This window comes from Poecilia formosa, unplaced genomic scaffold (assembly GCF_000485575.1).
Source record: "Poecilia formosa unplaced genomic scaffold, Poecilia_formosa-5.1.2 Scaffold64, whole genome shotgun sequence".
Lineage (NCBI taxonomy): Eukaryota > Metazoa > Chordata > Actinopteri > Cyprinodontiformes > Poeciliidae > Poecilia > Poecilia formosa.
The window spans coordinates 339,426-360,554 of NW_006800003.1; the positions used below are offsets into that span (position 1 = coordinate 339,426).

General features: G+C 40.6%; 2 protein-coding genes across 4 annotated transcripts; one reads left to right on the top strand and one right to left on the bottom strand.

Moving 5' to 3' along the window:
• Positions 1–59: 59 nt before the first annotated feature.
• Positions 60–6,202, bottom strand: mtfr1 (mitochondrial fission regulator 1). 3 transcript variants are annotated; one of them, XM_007554503.2, is made up of 8 exons: positions 6,112–6,202; positions 5,306–5,421; positions 4,051–4,149; positions 2,486–2,619; positions 1,872–2,107; positions 1,500–1,743; positions 1,220–1,406; positions 60–990 (listed from the first exon to the last, which is right to left on the bottom strand). In XM_007554503.2, exons 2-8 carry the CDS (start codon positions 5,339–5,341, stop codon positions 943–945), a joined length of 984 nt encoding a protein of 327 aa, XP_007554565.1. In that variant the 5' UTR covers positions 5,342–5,421; positions 6,112–6,202; the 3' UTR covers positions 60–942. The 3 variants fall into 3 exon arrangements, with proteins under 3 accessions (XP_007554565.1, XP_007554564.1, XP_016528136.1); XM_007554502.2 differs by having other exon boundaries at positions 1,872–2,110; XM_016672650.1 differs by having other exon boundaries at positions 1,872–2,110; positions 6,140–6,158.
• A 2,299-nt stretch (positions 6,203–8,501) lies between these two features.
• Positions 8,502–17,983, top strand: armc1 (armadillo repeat containing 1). Its single transcript, XM_007554505.2, has 7 exons — positions 8,502–8,801; positions 9,909–10,120; positions 10,699–10,790; positions 11,893–12,085; positions 12,558–12,674; positions 12,806–12,880; positions 14,750–17,983. The coding sequence occupies exons 2-7, from the start codon at positions 9,959–9,961 to the stop codon at positions 14,939–14,941; spliced, it is 831 nt and encodes a 276-aa protein (XP_007554567.1). The 5' UTR covers positions 8,502–8,801; positions 9,909–9,958; the 3' UTR covers positions 14,942–17,983.
• The last annotated feature ends 3,146 nt before the right edge of the window (positions 17,984–21,129 follow it).

Consider the following 21,129-nt stretch of genomic DNA (forward strand, 5'->3'; position numbering starts at 1 on the left):
AACTGTTCAATGGAAGTAATTTCTCAAACATTTGCGAAGAATGAATCAACACCAAAAGGTCGAGAGACCAACTTTTATTAAAATGATTTACAGTTTCTTGGAGAACTCTTCTGCAAAACCAACAAAAACATTACTGACAACTTGTCCGCCTTCCCTTATAAATAAGCAGTTGTGAAGTGAAATGATAAAAGACTTATGATGGCTCAAAACATCAGGAATCATAACATAAGATTGTTTTCTTGGACGCATAACCATTACTGAACACTGCAGCAATTTTAAAGAGATATTAACTTTCCGTACAGTTTAATAAAAACGGGAACAAAATGCAGAATCCTGCAGGACATCAGTGGAATGAATGTCTTTGGCTTTTGGAAGACAATAAAACAAAATTCTATAAACTAAAAACACATTTTACTGGAACTGGTGATCCTGACAGAAGACGAAATTCTTTCAAATGTCCATCCACGTTTGGTTGAGTACCTTTGAAACGAACCATGGACGAGTCCGTCACATCATTCACTGCTAAAAACAAACTGCAGCACCTACCTGAGCTGCGATATAAATAACCTCCTCCCACTCAAATTAAACTACAATTTACACATGTTCTTCAACAATACTGCACCAAAATGTCTGAAAGTGCTTTTTTTTTCTCCCTTCCATGTTAAATGAGCTTCTCCAGCTTTTCTCCTCTTCCATGTGCAACAAGTTGAAACAAATAATTACAAAATAAGGTTAATAATAATAATAATAATAATTGTCTAGTGTTTGCGGTCACATGACAACCACAGTTTAAAATATAAAGCTGATATAAGTTATAAAAGTGCAACAACAGCAACAAAAGAGAAATCCATAACTTTGGACTGAGATGATTAAAAATCGGTCCAGCCAGGTCAGCAGAGAGAAGCTACAGATTCTCTGGATGAGCAGTTCAGGCTCCTCCGGTCAAAGCAGCTTTTTCCTTCCAGTTGGTTTCAGCATGTGCTGCCCAAACTGATGAGGAGACAAGACAAGAAGTGCGTTTGGTTATTTGGATTTTTGACAGATTAACAGAGTTAAATCTGAGTTTAATGTCAGAATTATATGAAAAAAAAAAAGAAGCCAATTCTGTGAATGAAAGTCAGAATTCTGAGATTCAAGTAATTTTATTTCCTTATTTTTTTTTTCTTCCCAGTGGCGCCAATCCTCTTGGAAATCTGATGGACAAAAGTATCCGTCTCACCAGAGGGGCTTCACTTTGAGGTTTGTCTTCTGGGTCGGCGACCTTCACGTCTTCTCTGTCGCTTCCTTCTTGTCCGCTGTTTTGTCGAAACCGATGGGCGAACTTGCGTTTGAGAGCTTCGGCGATGAGACCCGCAGGGTCGGCCGGCTCGTTGGACTTCGTTTTGTCTTCAACGTTCTCTAAGCGACTATAAAAAAAAGTTACAAAAAGAAAAAAAATTCTGAATCAATGAATAAAACAATCGGCGCATTGAAACCGAGCCTGAAGGTGCGAGACGAACCTTTTGACCGACCGCAGCTTAACTTTGTCTATGTCCTTCAGGATGTCCAGCATGCTGGGGATATCTGCTGGCTTTGAATACACAGGCGTCTGCTCATCTTTCTTCTTCCCCCTTCTCTCTTTTATCAGCTCGATGGCTGAAAATGTTCGCTGTAGTGCTGGTGCAGGAGGTGGAAGAGGAGGTGGTGGCGGAGGAGGAGGAGGAGGGACGCTTCCAGAAGGTGGAGGAACCCCAGCAACAACAGCTGGAGAGAAATGGGAAGTTAAGAATAAAAGCTTTAAGTCATGTAGAAGTCTGCTGCCATCTAGTGGAAACAACGGTGAATTGGAGTAGAAGACAAACGATCAGATTGGCCAGAAATAAACATTTTACCCGACTGCGCCGTCCTTTCCTGAGCCAAGACGATCTGAGCTATCTGCGCTCTGAGTTTGGCAAGTTCGGTCTCCAGCGCGCTGATCTTCTGGATCGCCTCGTCGTTTGCGGCTGTTGGTCCACGCGGGTCAGGTGCGTCCTCGTACAGAGTGGGCAGGGAGCGCCGGCGGGCGACCGGTTTCCTCTGAGGACGAGGCTGCTGGGCCCGAAACATGAAGCCCGGCGGGACTCCTGGCCTGCTTCAACCAGACCACAGTTTCAACGCTTAAATACAGAGCTTCACAAACTTCATTTTACTCCTTCGGCTTTTTCACATTTAGTCACAAATTAGGATGCACTTTATTAGACTTTCACTGCAACAGCACCAGAAAGTCTTTTTCAACCGTGAAGTCTTCTTGCAGGATCGCCCTGTATTCATCTCCATCCGTCTTCACGAATAACAAGCTTCCCTGTCCCTGCTCTAGAGCTGCACAGCATGACACTGCCACTACTGTGTTCCACTTCAGGGACGGTGTGCTCTGCATTTTCTAAAATGACCAGCGTTTTTCCCACGTTTCCCCTACATATGTGGAAATATGCAAACATAGGAAGACTTTTTTGTTCAGTGCTTTCACCTGGATCTGCCAAAGTAGCCTTCATCATCCTCTTCGTCCCCTTCGATCCAGGCGACGTCGGCGAGGGAGGCGACCGGGTTGGTCTGCCTCTTGGCTCTGATGAGAACTCCAGCCTCCTCAGTGTACGGGTAAAGCTGCAGGGATGAGGAAAACCGTTTAACACTGGGGGAAAACTTCTCAGCAGTGACCATCCATGCAGTCATGTATGAAAATGAAAACAAAATGAAGTATTTGGAAATCAATGCAACTCCAACACTGCACAAAGGCAACAGACCAAATCACCATTTCACTGTGTAATCAATACATTTGTATATTTCTTCACTCATAGGAAGAGGCATTTTCTGGTTATGTCATATTTAAGCGTGCTAATGAATCATTAAGCCACACCGGAATGGCAAAATGTGAGTCAAGCACATGTATTTTGATGTAACCTGTCACATCAAAACTGTGTGACGTGCTCCAAAGTACACCGCATTTACATACCACTGCATTGGATTATAAAAATGATCAGAGCAACCAGACATGGACAAACACGTTAGCAGAGCTTAGCAGATACTGTCTGGGCTGCGAGAATTAAAATCACACCAAATGCTACCACACTCCCAAGAATAATAAAAAATTTTTTTTTTTTAAATCACAAATGCTTCAAACATTATATTAGAAGTGATGAGCAAGAGGAGAAACTTTAACTTTTTATTTTTTTATTTTATTTTTTAAAGCATGGTTCTGGGATTAAATCACAAATATCAAAAGTATTCACAACACTTGAACTTTTTCATATTTTATCTCATAAGAATCACAACCTTTAATGAATGTTATACATTTTATAGTACTAAGAAAATATTTTTGCTTTCTTTTCAATAAATAAATAAAATCTTAATTTGGCATGTTGCACGCATTTATTTTCAGCTTCCATTATTTTGGTGTCCCTACAAAAACCCCGTGCAAAGGATTCCATACAGAAGTCAATCATTAGAAAACCTAGTCCATTTGTCTGCTATTCAGTCTCATACATACAGTTAAATACAGAAAGCGCAGAAGAAGGTCTACAGCCTGACTACATGCATCAGTGACTCAGTGAGTCTTCAATAAGCTCAAGGTTGTTGACGGTTGCTGAGCAAGACTGACCTAAAGCAGACAGACTGCATTCCTCAGAGAAAGGGAGGGCAGCTGTAGAAAGAAGAGAAAAAGAAGAAAGGGCACAGTTTTGAAAAGAGGAAAAAGCAGAAAGGAAAGGAAATCAGATGTCAATCAAATCTCCAAAGCCTTGTATCCCAACAGTCAGCATTCTCATTGGTGAAATCCTACGTGTGATCATGAGTTCAGTGACGCTCTCTGTTTATGGTTCATAAGTGAAAACAGCCAAAGAAGAAGAAGAAGAAGAAAAAAACAAAACCAAACACTGATGAGGGCGTGAGCTTCGTTGGTACACGGATTTGACATTAGTTTGAAGAAATGGATGGAAAAACGGTGAAAAACACGGCCGAAGCAGCCACTGATAACTTGAAAGAACTTCAAATCCCCTCAGAAATGTTAAGATTTGGATAAAAATAAAAAGGCCATACCTGAAAATGAACCCGGGGGCATGGCTTAATGGGAAGACTGGACGCGATTCTCCTTACCAAGCTTCTGGAAGAACCATAAGGCTTCCCTGAGCCAAAAGCCTGCAAGGGGAAAATAAAATACAAGCATCAACATGTCTGTGACAGGGACTCCTGTTTACTTAGGGGACACAAGATGACTATTCCCACCAATCTGGCATCAAAGGACACTTTATATGTTCATTGGAACAAACAGGGTGGCGGTTCCTGGTTTGGATATGAATAAAACGTAGAGCTGTTGCTAAAACAATATAATAAAATCACAGTATTGGTTGGCGTCAAATTTTTCTCACCACTATTCTCTTCCATAATCACAAAGTTCCCACCACTCGAACTGAGCTTTCCCCATCTCTGGCCATAAGGTCTGCAAAATCAGCCAGTACAACAACAACAATAATAATAATAATAATAATGATACGAGCATGACTATGCCTGCTGCAATAGATCAATTATCAGCATGATAATTTACATTTGAATGATTTATTGTTTTTCTGTTTACCGAACACTGGATGACAAAAGTCTTCAGTCTGGTGATTTTGGTCTGAACTGGCCCATTTTTGTCTCTTTTGTTTATTTATTTTGGATGTTTAAAATGTCGTCCAGTTCCACTGTTAAATGTTCATTAGTTTATTGATATTTGAGAATTTGTTCTTGCATTATTATGCCATCGCCATTACATGACAATGGTTTGAAAAACAACGTCATCATTTGTCACAATAACGTCTGGGACAATTTATTGTCGTACAAAATGTGTTTTTGTCACATGATATCTGTGGATTTTGATATCCATTAACTGTATAAATCAAACTTTGACTAGCACTGGTTTACCTCTAGATATACTTCCATGTTGCCAAATCATTAGACTACACATTAGCAACAACACAACCGCTAGAAGATCAGTAAAAGTAGTTACTCAATTCCAAAAGTAACAAAAGCTTGAATATTGCATCTCTTCCGTGCTGTTAAAACCAGGCAACTTATTTGAATAAATTTGAAGGAAATACTTTGCTAATGTATTCTGATACGCAGGGTTTTTTTTAACAAGTGTTTTTTTTAAACAAAGTATATTGAAAACAATATGAATATAATCTTGCTTCCAAATCTTTGTCCTGTGCTGTAGGGATCAGGTCTCGGCGACTGAGACGTCAAGACTCTTGATATTGCAATTTCACATATTGTACAGCGCTTAAATAAATAAATAAATAAAACAGTCACCCACCAGGTCCATTTCGATCTTTGCATGTTCTTTACTCATTTCTGTTGATCAGTTTCAAAAACACATAGGAACATGTCTCCACATCAGCATGATCCACAGACAGAGCCTGAAAAGAGGAGCTGGAAGAGAGAGAGAGAGAGAGAGAGAAAAACAGAATACACAAACTTAAAATGCTTTATGCAATAAACTCTATGCCAACCCTTGCTATGATGTTAGTTTTGTCCTCCAATGTTATCATTAAAGTAAATTTTGATAAATAAAAAAAAACAGCATTTCTTTACAAATCCTTCCAAGAAGTGGTGCAAGTCGTACAACTGTGAAAGGAAAAAAAGGGATCTAACAAAGAAAGTACAGCAAACATACTTCTCATAGCAATGCTTGTGCTCGTTTCTCAATTTTCTCATTTCTTAGAACGTATCAAATTTTTCCAATGTAACCTTGACTGTATCCGTGGAAATAAACACGCAGGGCAAAGCTGCATAATGAAAGTTACCCAACACCGAGGTTTGTTTCGATATTTGGCCACTTTAAAAATCAACAGAAATACCTCAGTTCAAAGAGGGAACAGCAGGCAGCCATACTTTTAGTGACATTATTCTTTAGTTAGCTGGACTTTCCAGACCTTCGATTAGCGGGTCACAATGCTAACTAAGGCTAACGATAGCAGAGGTTCTTGGCTAATCCACACTTTACGCTCCTCAAGATTTAAGCTCAAGTCTTAATTAAGTTAAATGTGGAAGTGTTATTGACCATTTGATTTTTACCGCTATATATGTGGCCGAAAATCAGCTGCATAAAGTTAAACTTACTGACAGCCGCTGTCGCTAGTTTAGGCACCTTCCAAACACGACGCCGAGCATGTAGGGATAAATAATGTGGGAAGAACTTTAGGATTGCATTCTTAACCAATTGGATTATTGGATTTACAGAGCACGGATTGGTTGTTTGTGTTGAGTGACTAACCATTTCACCAATCAGTAATAGACCGTCCCACTACTTTACCGTGAGATGGATAGATTACCAAATTACTTCCATATTTTGTGTGGCATTAGATTCTTTCGCTTAAACTTTGTGATTGTGTAGTTTGTGTGGCTCACAGGGGTGAAAGTAGGGGGGTACGGTAGGGCACTTCGTACCCCTAAAAGATTAAGCTGGGGTACGCAGTACCTGCAAAAGAGAGGAGCTGCTGTCAGCTGTAAAAAAAAACAAAAAACAAAAAAACAAAAAAAACAATGGGTTCTATGTGCACCCACTAATCAGCCGTGAGTGATTAGTTTTTCAAGAACAATCTAAAACACGACTTAATCAGTTAATAAATAACTTTTTCCCCATTTCATATTGTTTCTGAACAGTTCGTGCTTTGTTAGAGCAGGACTGCAACACGTCGATCGCTTAAAGTTTTGAGTAGATCTCGGCATTAGGTGACAAACTGAACACCGCCAGGAGGCTGAGGCCAGCACGTCCTCCACTGATTGGCTTAAAACGTTCGTAACTTTACTAAAGAACAACAACAACAACAAATCAACAAAACGTGTTCAAATTAATGACCCAACAACAATATTAATCTCAGTAATTATTGTTTCAACAAGGTGTTGCGCAATTCTGTGCGTTTCGGTTCCATTACCAAAATAACTAGCAGAGCAGGAGTTTAAAATTAACTAATCAACCACCGCTGTGTTCATGAGAGGCTTATTAATGATCGCAAAAATAAATATCAAGCCTGCAAACCTAATATCGTGACGGACTGAATGTTATGTTTTTAACGCTATCTCTGGTCGGCTTCTGGAGCGCAGGAGGTTGCCATGGCAACGGGTGTGCTTAAACGAAAAAGAGAGAGAGAGACGGAGAGTCAAAATGTGTGAGTGGTTTAGAGTTGATCACCTGTTCGCTTTATTTTATCTTTGTTTACCTTTGCTGTAGCTCATCACAGCCGCTGTAGTTTCTGAACATTCAATAAACGACAAACTTGGACTAATTACCTCGTTCTTTGTGAGTATGCGTCATTTACAACAAACATCAAACACGGTAAATATGTTTCATTAAGTATTTAACAAACAAATGGCTTCTACCGCGATAATTATGTGAACTTAAATTAATTGTCTAATTTAAAAAAAATAGTTTGGGGCTGTAGGGCTCAGAGCCTGAGAGGCTTTCCCTGTATCAAACTACTTTTTTTTTTTTTTTTTTTTTTACTTCTTATTTAGTGGAAATATTGATGTTGATGAGACTTTCTCCAAAATGATAACCTTTTTCAACCTTTATAGCGCCACTGTTGAAAATGAGGCTCTAACATTCACAAATGACATTGAAATAAAATCCAGTCCAACATCTGGTTTGAGGTGATTCCTCTGGAACCTGTTGGAGGAAAAATATCCCAATTTCAGAAGATATGCTTTTAACTTATCAGTCCTCTGTGGTTCCTCCTATCAGTATGAGAGTCAGGGTGAGGAGGCACCATGTTAGGAAGAGGAAGTGGAAGCTGCAGGATCTTCAGAACAAACAGGCCATGATGCGAGGCTACTGATTATCCCTCTGTCTGGACACAGGATCAATATAACCAGTTTAAAAGCTAAAATGAATGGTTATATGCCAGACATGGAAAACTGGTGCACTCCATGCCATGATGTTCAGAATTTAGGTCTCATGGCATCTCAACATGTCAACATTGCAGCCGGAGGGCATATTGCCATAGTACCCCCAAGAAATTAAAACTACTTTCACCCCTGGTGGCTCACCTGTTTAATATTCGAAAGTAAGTAATAGAAAATGGAAAGTAGAAAGCAGAAATGCAGAAATATGATCAGTGACAGCTGAAATGAAAAGCACTGCTTATAAACCAATCACTTTCTGGCCTTAGCTCAAAAGGTACATATTTTGTTCGGGTCAGCCATACAAGTTTGGATCTATGGAGCATCTCCAGCTTTATTTTATATATAGAAGCGACTAAATATAAAAATCAATCGCACAAAATATTAGCAAAACTTTTTCCTAAAGTGAAAATGCCATTCACAATATGGCTAACGCTATGACGTGTCGTACGGCATGTACAGTCGCTCAAGTTTCCCCGTCCAATCAGATTTCAGGGAAGCTTTCAACGTTTGTTTTATATTCCCGCACATCCCGGTGGAAAAATGACACTTAAAATTACTGACATCCCATCGGTGGCACTGGAATGTCCTTGATAACAAAACAGCTGCACCCTGTCGGTGTGCTTCAAAACCCAAACACTGTGCACAGCTGCTAGCTAAAGAAGCGCAGGGGAAGAAAGGGGACACAGGCCAAGGGGTGGTGAAATTGTTTTTGTTACTATTTATTTTAGGTGGTTTCGTAACATAGCTATTGGTTCGGGTGTCAATTTTGTATTCGTAGTGGCTGAGTCGATCCGGATTTGGCTTGGGACTTTCATGACCAACTGACATAAAGCTAGCTTTGGAGTACGGATTGTTAGCTTAGCCTAGCCGCTGCTGAATCGGCTGTGTACCACAGGGCGTGATTTAAGGTGAGCCTGGGGACAAAAAACCCCGAGCCTATACGTTCATTGTTATAAACCCTTTAATACGTAAGCCTTAATGTGCTGTCGTGAACGGATTTATTTTTGAAATATTCCTCCAACCACATACAAAAATATATTTTGTTGCATATGACAACTGCGGATTTTTTTTTTAGTGTGTGTCAATAAAATCAATCCATGTCCTGCCAGCTGGTGTAATATCACAACGATTGGGGCTCATAGAAATCCTATCAGACACCTATCTGTAGGTTTCAAACAAGCTAAGTATATTTATTAACATATTTTAGGTGGTTTTTAACTCTAATTCAATGTGTCATTTAATTTAATACGAAAGTATAACACAACATATATAGCTAATATTGAATTATCATGGTATATTGCATGTCATGTAGCAGGAGTTATGACCTGTAGTAGCTTGGTGTTAGTGTATATTTGATAACATAAATTACATATAGGTTTATTTTTATGCAATATATATTTTATTTATTTCATTTCACAATCTAAATTCTTCTTTGGCGTGTTTCTATAAGTGACGTGTATTTGGTTTCAGTACTCTTTATCCAGATGTAGAAATGGTTCCAAACTTTTTACAAATAATGGAAACCACATGCTTTTGTTACCCTTAGTTCTAATCCTTCATCTGTTTTATGCTTTTATGCAAGTGGCCCTTAAAGGTCCACAGATGATTCCTTTAGGTTCAGTGTTTGGTTTGTGCTCTAAAAATCACTGTCTACTGTGAGACCTTAATAAAGACGAGTTTGTTGCATTCCAAGTCATGTTCACCGTTTTAATCCAACTAAGTTGTAGAAATATCTGAATAATTAGTGGAAAATTGATACACCTGAGCTGAAGTTTGTTGTAAAATTATATCTTTTTTTTTTTTTTTTTTTAAACTTCTACTATGGGGTTTCTAATATTACTTTTTTTTTTGCACGCAACAGGTCTTTTAACTTTGCTAAAGTCACCTGACTGTTTTTAAGACTTCAGTTTTGACAATTCCTAACACGATATTTGGCACAAGAAAAATATGATTTTCCGTTCACCTTAATTTCAGAAAGTCGGATTCCAGATGTTTCCGCATTTTTCTTTTTCCAGTAAAGAGAACAGGTTGGTTTGATGCACGTGCCATCAAAGCCGGAGGCACCATGAGTGCGGAGGTGGATGCACTGACTGTGGTAAACCAGCTGAGAGATCTCGCTGCGGACCCCCTGAATCGAAGAGCCATAGTTGAGGACCAGGGTTGCCTGCCGGGGCTCATCCTTTTTTTCGACCATCCTAACCCACAGGTTGTCTACTCTGCACTATTGGTAAGCACTACCTAAAACCTATAAAGTTTTTTTTTTTTTTTGGTTTCTACCATTATGTAAAGATGGAGATTGTTCCGATTTATATGAATAAACTAGCAACATAAATGGTGTTACGCAAAATGTGTCCTGACTATGTTTTCTAGTGGTTTCTGAAATATGTGAATTTCTCTCTGGTATTAATAAAGTGTATTCATTCATTTGCTGTTGAAGTGTTTTTTTTTTTTTTTTTTGCTCCTTCCCACCTTTACTGGATAGAAGCAGATTTTAGTTGCAGCTGTAAGGTTATTTGTGGCACAAAAACAGCCTCGTTCTTTTGTGCTGCTGCCTGTTGTGATGCAAATGCAGTCCAGGCTTCGTCTCATCCTCGCATTTTAATTCACTGAAACACTTTTGCGCGACACCACGTGTTACTGCTGCTACGCGTTTAGTTGGTTTGATGTAAGAGATCTATTAATTACGAACACAAAGTCAAGAGTTTTGGTAATGTATGTGCAGCTGACCACGGGTGCCTTTTTTTTAAAACGCGTCTCTGTGACGTTTAGCAGTAGACGGATAAAAGCTGCCCCTCTCCCTTGCAGGCTGTGCGCTACCTGGCAGAATGTCGGGCCAACAGGGAGAAGCTGAAGAGCGAGCTGGGCATGATGCTGAGCTTGCAGAATGTCATGCAGAAGTAAGTCTCTGTCTGCAGCATGTCAGAAATGCATGCTTACGGTGCACTTTGTTTTATAGACCTTAGATTTTTTTTATTTTTTATTTTATTTTATTTTATTTTTTTTTCTTGGACAGTTTCTGCAATATTTCTGGGCAATGTTGGTTTTTACTTGTCATCTCAGGCTGAGTGTTATTAAAGCTGAATTACTGCAGAGGGCCGGTCATGTAAAACGCTGCCTGCGCACGCAGTCGACATGCATGTTTCTCACTTTTAACTGATGTGGAGATGGATTTAATTATTTTTCAATTAAAACTTTTAAAAACCAATAAAAATAAAACAATACAAATGATGGCCAGTTGTTTGTTAAATGGAAGTGTAGTCTGTGGAGGTGCCAGACATAACAGTTTTATTTAAGGGTTTGTGGTGACAGTCCCTTTATTTAGTCAGGATTTAATGGGATGTATTAAGTACAAGTTCAGCAAAATACCTAATAACTTCATGAAATGTTTGCCTTACAATTTTTGATACCTGGTTGAATTTTGTAATCTGGATTTGTTTAAAAAACTAGGGCTGGGCAGTGTGGCTTAAAAATAAAATCTCACATTTTTTAAATACCAGATTCAATTTCCAATTTTAATTGATTTTTTTTTCCTCGCTTTATTTTCTAAAAAGGAAATTACAAACGACAGGAAATATTTTCGAAATGTGACTTATTTCACTCATCCCTTCTGTGAGTTGCATGACAGAGAGTTAGGACTTGGCAACGAGATTTTTTATTGTTTCATTACAAGAGAATAGTCATAATATAAGCAGGAAAAAAAACATTTTACACAGCATAATTAATTTCTTATTTTTCATATTGGAGTTCTCATAACATTCATTTTCCTAATATTACAACTTTATTCTGTTAATATTAAGACATTGTTCTCATCTCACTTTGACTGTATTCCTCTAACATTCAGATTTTATTTTTGTAAAAAAAAAAGAAGAAAATCTTAGCCTGACTCTCATATTTATAGATCCACACCTCCATTCAGTTGATCAGCACCAATCATTTCACTTCATTTTCACACGACTGTGTTTCTAATTGCGTTTCTTTTTGTTCTCTCTGACCGTGAAGGAGCACGTCGCCCGGGGAGACCAAACTGCTGGCGTCTGAGATATATGAGATTCTGCAGTCGGCCGGTAAAGAAGAGGCCGAGCAGGCCGAGGCAGCCGCCGCCTCCTGCCGCCGTAAAGCCCACTTCTTCCTCGGCTCCAACAACAAGAGGGCCAAAACTGTAGTTTTGCACATCGACGGACTGGACGACTCTGTAAGCGTTCAAACGACGCGTCGGGACTTTTACCCTGCCCCTGTCACATTGACACGCACACACACCCGGTGTTGGTCGACGTGCAAATATCCACTTCAGATCAACATGTTTGCTGCTGTCATATTCACAGATATGCCACATCATCCTAGGTGCGTCTGCGCGGCTTATAAGAAGGTTAAGGGCGCAGGTTGTAAATGTCAGCCATTGAACAGCAGGATGCTGAGATTGAACCTGAATGTTGCTCAGCAGGAAACGCGCATCGAGCCAGATTGCATTACCGCAGACAGACGGCCTCCGGTGGGCCGCACTAACACACAACGCTGCAGAGGCTCAGAACCTCTACACACTCGGTGTTTGCGCAGCGTTTGAAAGTCGTTTCCACATTTAACAGCTCGCGCAAACAAAATGATTGTTTCGTATGCCTTCGGGATGTGAACCCTTCTCTTTATCTGCGTCCTTTCTTTCTCGTCAGACTCGAAGGAGCCTGTGTGAGGAGGCTTTGCTAAAGATACGAGGAGTCATCAGCTTCACCTTCCAGATGGCCGTGAAGCGATGCGTCGTCCGCATCCGTTCCGACCTTAAAGCTGAGGTATTCCCTTTTGAAACAGATAACAACTCAAGTTTACCCTCGACTTATGCGGGAGCCCCGGGGGGGAAACTGATTCTCTGCGTAATATCATTGGATAGATTAATTTTATAACGTTGAATGTCTTCTCTCAGGCATTGGGAACAGCAATTAACTCCACCAAAGTAATGAAGGCTCAGCAGGTGGTGAAGACAGAGGACGGCGGAGAGGTAAGGACAGCTGGGAAGTTGCACTGTTTATTCAAACTGCTTTACATAAAGTTACCACCCCGCCCCACAGAGGAAGTTAGATGAAAAGTCAGTGTGTTAGATGTGGTGTGAGTCTGTGGACAGGAGATGTAGTTCACTGGTCTTGGCTCAAACTTATTCATGCTGACATGATTTGTCACATCTCTTCCTCTTATGGGAATTAGATTAAATCTGAATGCGTCATTATGTTTTGTAGTTTAGTTTTTTTTTTGCTTATTTTTTTGCAGTGGTTGTGTGGATTTGTACCACAAAACTTGAGAGTGGAAGGATCGCTGCTTCACATTCGGGGTGATCAGTGGTCACATCAGAGTTCAGGATGGGACAAAAAAAAGTGAAAGTAGACAAATACAAATTTAATCTGGGATGGTTTCATAGCGATTACAGTTTAAAAACAAAGTAAAGTCACTCTGAACAATTGATTGCAAACCAATTGTGTACCCAAGTGTGGGTTTGTGAGTGAGAGGCCCAGCTCTGTGGCATTTAACATCAGTGACAGAGTTTAAAAGTTGTTTGCAAGCAAAAACAAAAAAATTGTTATTTAAACAGAATATCTTGACTGTAGAACCTATTAGACTTTGGGTATAAACAATTCTGCGAACATTCATCCATTAGGAAATGTTTTGCACACTCTCAACAATAAAACCTTCACACTTGAGTTTCTTTTCCGCCACAGGAATCTTTTTTCCACGAACTGGAAAAACGGTTTTTAGTTGCGTTCAGGAGGGTTCTGTTGTAGTTTCCCCTCTGTTTGCTGCATCAATATGAGAAGTTTTCTGTTTACGTAAACATCTTGATTCTACACTTCACCGCCGAAAGGAACAAAACTGTGGGTCAGGGTTAAAAATGGGTTTTGGGAAAACGAGTCCCTGAGTAGAAAATGTTGTAGCTGGATCTGTGGAAATACATAAGAATAAGTACAGCAGGGCTGTTTTCTGGGGTAGATCTCTACCATGACATTTTTTGCTTCATGAAAATCATGAGATGGCTTTATTACTGGAAGACACTGCCACTTATCGGCTTCCACCCCGCTTTGTCCATCCCGCTTTGTGACTTAGTTTCAGCAGTGGGCTTCTTACAAATGTTTCTGGACGATAAATTGTCCCAGAAATTATTGAGTTAACCAGTATTGTTGCTTTGAGACCATTTTCAAGAATTATATTGATAATGGCATAACAATTCAAGTTGTCCCTCCCTAAGACTAAGTAAACTTAAATTTTGTACAGAACATTTAGCAGCAGAGAACTTTTAAAAACCCAAACTAAAACACAACAGCCAAAAGCAATCAATACAAAGGAAATAAAAAGTACACATAACCGAAACCATAAATAAAATCAATTGATGTTTTTGTAAACAAAATTGTACTTCAAAGAAAAAATATTAATCATCAGAATGGAAATTATTAAGCTCATTTAACTTTTCATCTAATTGATTGATTAATTCCTTATGTACTTCAGTTAGACTCTATCCATCCAGTGTAATAGGCAACAAACTGTTTTACAATTAGTCCTTTATGGTATTAATATTGTCCACTCTGATACTAAAATTATAAGTGATGACATAATGTTCTGGTAAACTGATTTGGCGCCGGTTCCTGCAGTTTAAACACACACAGAGGGAACATTTGTAACAGTTCATCGTGTGGCCAGCAGGGGTCAGTCAAACCTCAGTCATATCTTGTACGTACACTTGAGGACTCTTGGCTTCACTGTGACCCTATTAAGCTATCAGCTGTTTACTTGAGCTGATATTATTTTCAGGTAAATTGCGTTGATTATCGTAAACAAATCACTCTCCGCGTTCCGTGCGTTTCGCTCTCTGTCTTTGCTGCAGCTGATGGTACCATTCCAGGAGGACGCGTCGGTGCTGGTGGAGGAGAACACGGACATCCCAGACTACCTACCCGAGGACGAGAGTCCATCGCAGGAGCAGGACAAGGCCGTCACCCGGGTGGGCTCGGTCACAGACGGCCTGGGCTGGCTCAGCACGGCCGCCAACTTCCTGACACGCTCGTTCTACTGGTGACGGCTTCCCCGCGCGCCTCACTCGGCACAGTGTCGGTTTTCACCCTGCGTCACTAGTTTTAGGTTCCCCTTCTCAACAGCACATGTGCTGGACTGCCAGTTGGAACATGCAATAACTTTAACATGTGCAAATATTAGGCTACAAATCCCACAACAAGGCTGTCTGTTCACAACTATAAACTAACTGCAGATATCTAGAGGACATAGCCAAAGGACTCAACAGAACCGAATAGCTTCCTGGAAATGAGTAACGCTATGTTGAACTAGTACACCAGTGGGAGGGTCAGTTTCATGTCTTTCTGTGCACGAGTTCGGTTCTTCATTTCCTTCCATCGATTCCAATGTTTCTTCATTAATTCTTTGTCCTTTAAATTTGTCACATTTTCAGTCACGTTTTGTTTGTTCTGCTCAGCATGCTACGTGCCAATCTCGCCCGTTGCCTACGTCCACACATAATTTTTGTGGTTTTTGAGAGTTAGTTTGTGATTATTTATTCATACTTTACGCAATTAATTTGAGAGCTCTGAGCAAACGCTGTTAGTTCACAGGAAAAAAAAAAAAAAAGTAGACACCAGCAGAAACCGCTGCTCATTCAGCCGCCGGCTCCCACGCGTTGGACTGAATTGTGATTTTTAAATCACAGCTCATATGAGTGTTTTGACTGATTGGTGCAGGGCGTCTAGATACATCCAAACGTCATCTGTGAGTTAATTTAATGAAGTAATTCAGTTTTAAAAAGTGAAGCTTCATTTCACACGGCTGTATTTCAAATGTTTATTTCTGTTAGCTTTGATGACTCTGGCTTACAGCTGATGAAAACCCAAAATTAACTTCTGTGGAAAATTATATTACATTAGATTAATAAAAAAAAAAAAAGCTTTTAAAACGGAAATGTTAGCCTCTCAGTTTGGTCATGGCTCGTTCTTGTGCGAATTACAGCATGAAAGTTCTGCTTTAAAATGAAATCAACTTAGCAGCGGAAGCATGAACTGCTGTAATATTTCTGGTGGATGTCTGTGCTGACTTAGGACTTCAGGAAACACAGAGGACCAACACCAGCACATGACATCACCGACTGACTGTCGTAGCTCAAGTCCTGGATACGTCTCTGTGTAAAGTTCTGACTCCACTTCAGTCCAGACCTTGTAACGCTTCAAATCTAAGGAATGAGTTTTATATTACAATCCTCTCCAGACTGTGGATGCCCCTGCAACGTCTCCCACCATACGTTTTCCTTCCTCTCAACTTTCCATTAACATGCTCTCTGTAAAAGACCAGCTTATTTCGAACGCCTGTGGAGAACGTCGATGTCCATCTGGGCCAACCGATTTAGGTCAAGGGGTTTGCAGCCCACATGTGGCTCTTTGGATCTTCTACATGACTCTTAGTAAAGTTTTAACGAATGAATTCAGGTTTCAGCCCTTCTGTGGGTTTTTTTCAAGTAATAATTAGTCACATTAAATTTCCACTACAGAATGAGGCGAAGCTGCACAAGTTTGTTCCAACTTAAATAAACTTGGTTAGAAACTTTGTGCTTTACAGGATTTTTTCAACAAACATCAACATCCCACTGAAGAAAATGTATCTATGATAGTATATATATATATATTGATATTTATAAAAGTAACAAATTCAAATGACAGTTCATTTAATATTTGCGGCTCCAGACAAGTTTTATTTGACTTGACTGAGGGCCTTCGCCTGGTTTAGGTTGTAGCACTTAATATCTGCATCAAAATTAATGCTTTATTGATCCTATGTGCTATAAAAATTGTCAGACAAACTGAATTTTGGGTTTTTACTACGTGTAAGCCGTCGTCATCACAATGAACAGAAATGAAAGCTCAAAATATTTCACCCTTTGTGTGACGAATCCAGATATGACACAATGTACTTCACTTTTTAACTTGACTTACTGAAATATTTAAACTTTTGGGTGATTTTTCATGTGTTTAGGTGCCGTTCATTACACCCTTTTTAATGTGTTTGATTGCTTTAGAAAACTTAAATCCATCCAAGGTAACCTTCTGCAGGTAGCCTCTCTGAGGTCAGCTCCTCTGTTAGCGGTCCTTCATTGACGATGCTACCTCTGCTCTCAGCCTCGCCCTTCACGTCAGCCTGGGCTGTGATCTTCTGTCAGTAACACCACAGCTCTGCATGATGAAGCTGCCTGCTTGGTAAATATTCCCCCCGCGTTTCCTTGAATTCCTCGGCCATTTCTTCGCAGTATTGTCATGACAGCTTAGCCAGCAGTGTCCTTAAAGCAGCGATCATGTTGGAGCACACTCTCACATTCGAAGGACTCACACAAACGCCGTGGAGGAGATGTATATTTTGTAAATGGTGCCTCATTCCCTGACATGAAGGATCTTTTTTTTTTTTTTTTTTTGTTATCTTACTTTTAGTTTTAATAATTCTGGCTTTTATTATAGGTCACAAATTACGACAAGAGCTCGTAGCAGCTGATGTTTCTTTTTAATCTCCTGAATTTCACCTCAGGTTTAATTATTCTGACTTGTGTCATTAACAGTTATTACATCCAGTGCTGAGCGAGCCACTTTCCGTCTTTCATGGTACGGAGACGTCACGTTTGGTTGGGTTCAAACTGAGAAAACGGCAGAGAAAAGCAAAACTGGCGGTGGCCATGTTTTTGAAAAGCAATATTTTTTTTCTGTTTGATGTCATCATAGGTCAACAACACCTCGCAGACTAACGTCAGCGCGACTTGCATATGTCAGCAGTATTACTCTCTTCTTTATTTGTCCACGTTGCAGTTAATCTTTGTTGCATGTTTGTTTTTAGTATTTCAGCTCATTTTGCAAAAGAAAATACTTGAAACCTGTTCAGATTTCTTTCTTTTTTCTTTTTCGTCAGTTGCCTCAGCGGTAATATCGAGAAAGAGCCTCTGACAAAATCCTCGAAAATGTAACCTCTTGTGTACAAACGTACAAACTTGGCAGATGTAATATAACCTGTGCAGATTTTAAAAGCTGTAGATTCCTGTACACTGTTGATGCGAACGATGATAAACATTGAAATAAGAGAAACGGTGCCGGCTTCTCATTTCTGTTGTCGCTGTTGATCTTTTGTTGTGTTTGTCTGGCGTACTTTGACCTCACATCGCTGCCGTCCGGTCGTCCTCTACGTCTCAAATCAGAGTGCTGAGCGTGGGGAGCGTTCCCCAGGCAGCGAGAGAGAGAGTGGAGAAAAAATTCAGTTTTCTTTGCTGGTGCATAATCGTGGCGCCTCGGGGCAATCCTGTGGCTTGCCTACCACTCCCCACCAACACACACACACACACACACACACACACACACACACACACACACACACACACACACACACACACCACACAGCCGAGGTGCTGGTAGGCAGGCAGGCAGAGGTAGGCGCCAAGTCCAGCTGGAAGCCCTGGAGCCACTGATGCTGCTGATGCTGAGGCTCCAATGAAATCCTGTGCCAAGCTGTGGAGAAGGCTTTTACTCAGTTTCCGCATCATCTGGATGTTTGTTTAGTTTCAAATCTGACCCCTCTGGACTTCCAGAAGGGTTTTTTTTTTTCCTGAAACTAACCAAAAACTTAAGAATTTGGTCACTTTTTCCCTTCAAAGTAAATGTGAATGTTCACTATATGCAATAAAAGATGAATGTACTAGTATTATCAGCAGTGCCAGTGATAATACCTCCAGAATCCTTAAGGTATTTATTAGCATGAAGCATAAATGAACCAGTGTACTCAAACACTTCTCTGAAATTTATTTCCTGCACTCCACCACTAGAGAGAGACAGAAAGACGGCAGAGGAGAAAGTGAGCCATCCAGACCAAACTCATCGCGTATAAAGGAGGACTTGTTTATGACTGTCCGGCCAGTGCTTGGCTATAGGTTTTTAACCTCCATTAAAAGAATTGCCAAGTTGTAGCCATTTTCTGACTTTGTTCTCAATAACAGTGCTTCAGCGGTTAATGTTCTCCTCAGCGCGTTGATTGTTTCAGTCCTTCATTCTCTCTTAAAGGTTTCCAACGATGTTCACACAAGGCACATGCAGGCCTTGCCTCTTACCTTCAAATAAAACCTTCACATAATTTCCCTCCTCTCCGAATCTCCGATAAGCAGCGATGCAGAGCCTCCTTCTCACTCTCCCTGCTGCTGATAAAACTCAATCAGCCTCGTGCCTCCACCCCATATCAGGCCACTTGCATGCAAAAAGCTCTGTGTGCATAAACCTGTTTTCGGCATCACCCTCCCGCCTGCGTGCATTTGCATGTTTAATCTGCTCTTGGGGAGGGAGAGGAAGATGGGGCCCTGATGGAGAGGAGATAAGGTGAGTCTCCTGAGGAGTTTTATTGAAGGTTCAGCTCCCAGTCAATGGGATCAGCCGTAAATCCCGCTCAGACTGTGGCAGGAAATGATGTGACTCCTGCAATTTATGTCAAATAACTTTTGAGGATGTGTGAGTGTAAGCGATCAGCCCTGCCGGAGCGGCGATAACTCTTCGACGGAGGGGCCCCGGTGAAGATTTAATTGAGACATTTTTCTTTATCTGCGGCAAGGCGCCGGGGCCGTGTTGTTGTGTAACGAGATGTAATGTCTCTCTTTATACGGGGGTCAACATCCGGGATGAGGGAAGGTCACGGACTGACTGTTTGAGCATCCAATTTGCTCACATAATACCCGCTCTACTGGGAGCTGGGTGAGTTACATAGAGCACTCCGCACATTCACACTGCAGGCAGCGGTGAGGGAATGCCATGCCTCTGAGTTTACAGCTAGATAGCCTTAACCTTAACGTTAAATACAGATGGAGTGCAATGAATTAGAATATCACCAAACAATTCAAGCATTTCAGTAAATGAAATCCAAAATTGAAACTCACGAAACATATTTTGACCCACAAACCTTTGGTGATTTACAGGTTAATAGAAGAATTTAAAAGTTCATCCTTCAACAAAGATAAAGCTATTGAAATTATGTAAGAACTGGTGTGCTTTGATCAATTTTTCCTGGTGCTGGTCAGGATTCAGGCAGCAGCATCTTGAATAATCTGCTGCTGCTGCTGATGATGTCCACTTTTTTTAAAGAGACAAGAAAAATCACCATGGTGATGATCAAACCTACTGAAAATACAAACATGAACCAGTTTTCTGGGGATTTTTCTTTTATTTTTCAGAGTAACCTCTTTATCCCAACAATGATTTCTGAAGAAGCACCTAAAGCGGCCAAAATCAAACTCATCACCATAACCTTTGTGCTTGATTTCAAACAACATAGACTGAAGCTGTGAGATTAACTCTGTGGCCTTTTTGAACTTCACTGAGTTCAGTTTATGTAATTCAGCTTCAAAGTTAAAAACGATAACAAAACCCTGCAGAGGCGAACGTCTGTAGAGTCTGACACCGACTTGTAACTCAGCATATTTAGTTTCCAGCGACTTGATACAGTTTGACTTTGAAATATTGAAGTGCAACTTGAGCCAGTAGCTTATGAGTTTGGCTGTCTTCCTTTTTAAAATTATGTCAAAGTATTTGAGTCTTTATCATAACATGTCATTCCTCATATTGTGCATTGCCTCCTGCAGCTTGCGTGGGGCCTTGATGAGATGCACGCACACTCACACAATTGTGGCCCTAACTCATTACAGTCCCCTGGATGATTTGGATCCTCTCTGTGGCAGTGATGGGTGGGGCGGTGTGTGTGTGGGGGGGTGACATAGTGGTCCGCCTGGCGACAACCACTCCAGGCGCTGATTGGTGGGATGAAATATTGCCGGTGAAAATTAAAAGGTCCCAGTGTCAAAATAATTCATGATATGCATATCTTCCCGGCTTGATGACATCGCTGGATTAGATGGATAATAAAAGCTTTCAAGCTACAGTGAAACAGTTTGAGCTGCAGCAATGATGGGGGTGGGATGGGATGGAGGGGGGCAGCATCTATGTGTGTCAAAGGACGTGGATTGCAGGGTCAAGATACAACAAGTGTGGACGTGCACGTGTTTGTGCGCGTACTGGGTTTGGACTGAGCCCCGATCAAGGCTGTGCGCGTGAGCGTTTCTTCGCCACACACCCAGGACCTGTGATTTGAATATCCTCTGTAATTGTCCCAAAACGGCTCATCAGTGGATCTGCCTGCTGCCATTAGGGCCCAACAAAATGGTGTGACATTCAAATTCCCCTCAATGACAGGTTATTA

Coding starts and splice junctions, on each gene's coding strand:
- mtfr1 (XM_007554502.2), bottom strand. CDS start 5,341: ATGAGTAAAGAACATGCAAAGATCGAAATGGACCTG. Junction 2,111..2,485: donor GGCTACTTTGGCAGATCCAG/GTGAAAGCACTG, acceptor GTCTGGTTGAAG/CAGGCCAGGAGTCCCGCCGG. Junction 1,744..1,871: donor GGAAAGGACGGCGCAGTCGG/GTAAAATGTTTA, acceptor ATTTCTCTCCAG/CTGTTGTTGCTGGGGTTCCT.
- armc1 (XM_007554505.2), top strand. CDS start 9,959: ATGAGTGCGGAGGTGGATGCACTGACTGTGGTAAACCAGCTGAGAGAT. Junction 10,121..10,698: donor TTGTCTACTCTGCACTATTG/GTAAGCACTACC, acceptor TCTCCCTTGCAG/GCTGTGCGCTACCTGGCAGA. Junction 10,791..11,892: donor TTGCAGAATGTCATGCAGAA/GTAAGTCTCTGT, acceptor CTGACCGTGAAG/GAGCACGTCGCCCGGGGAGA.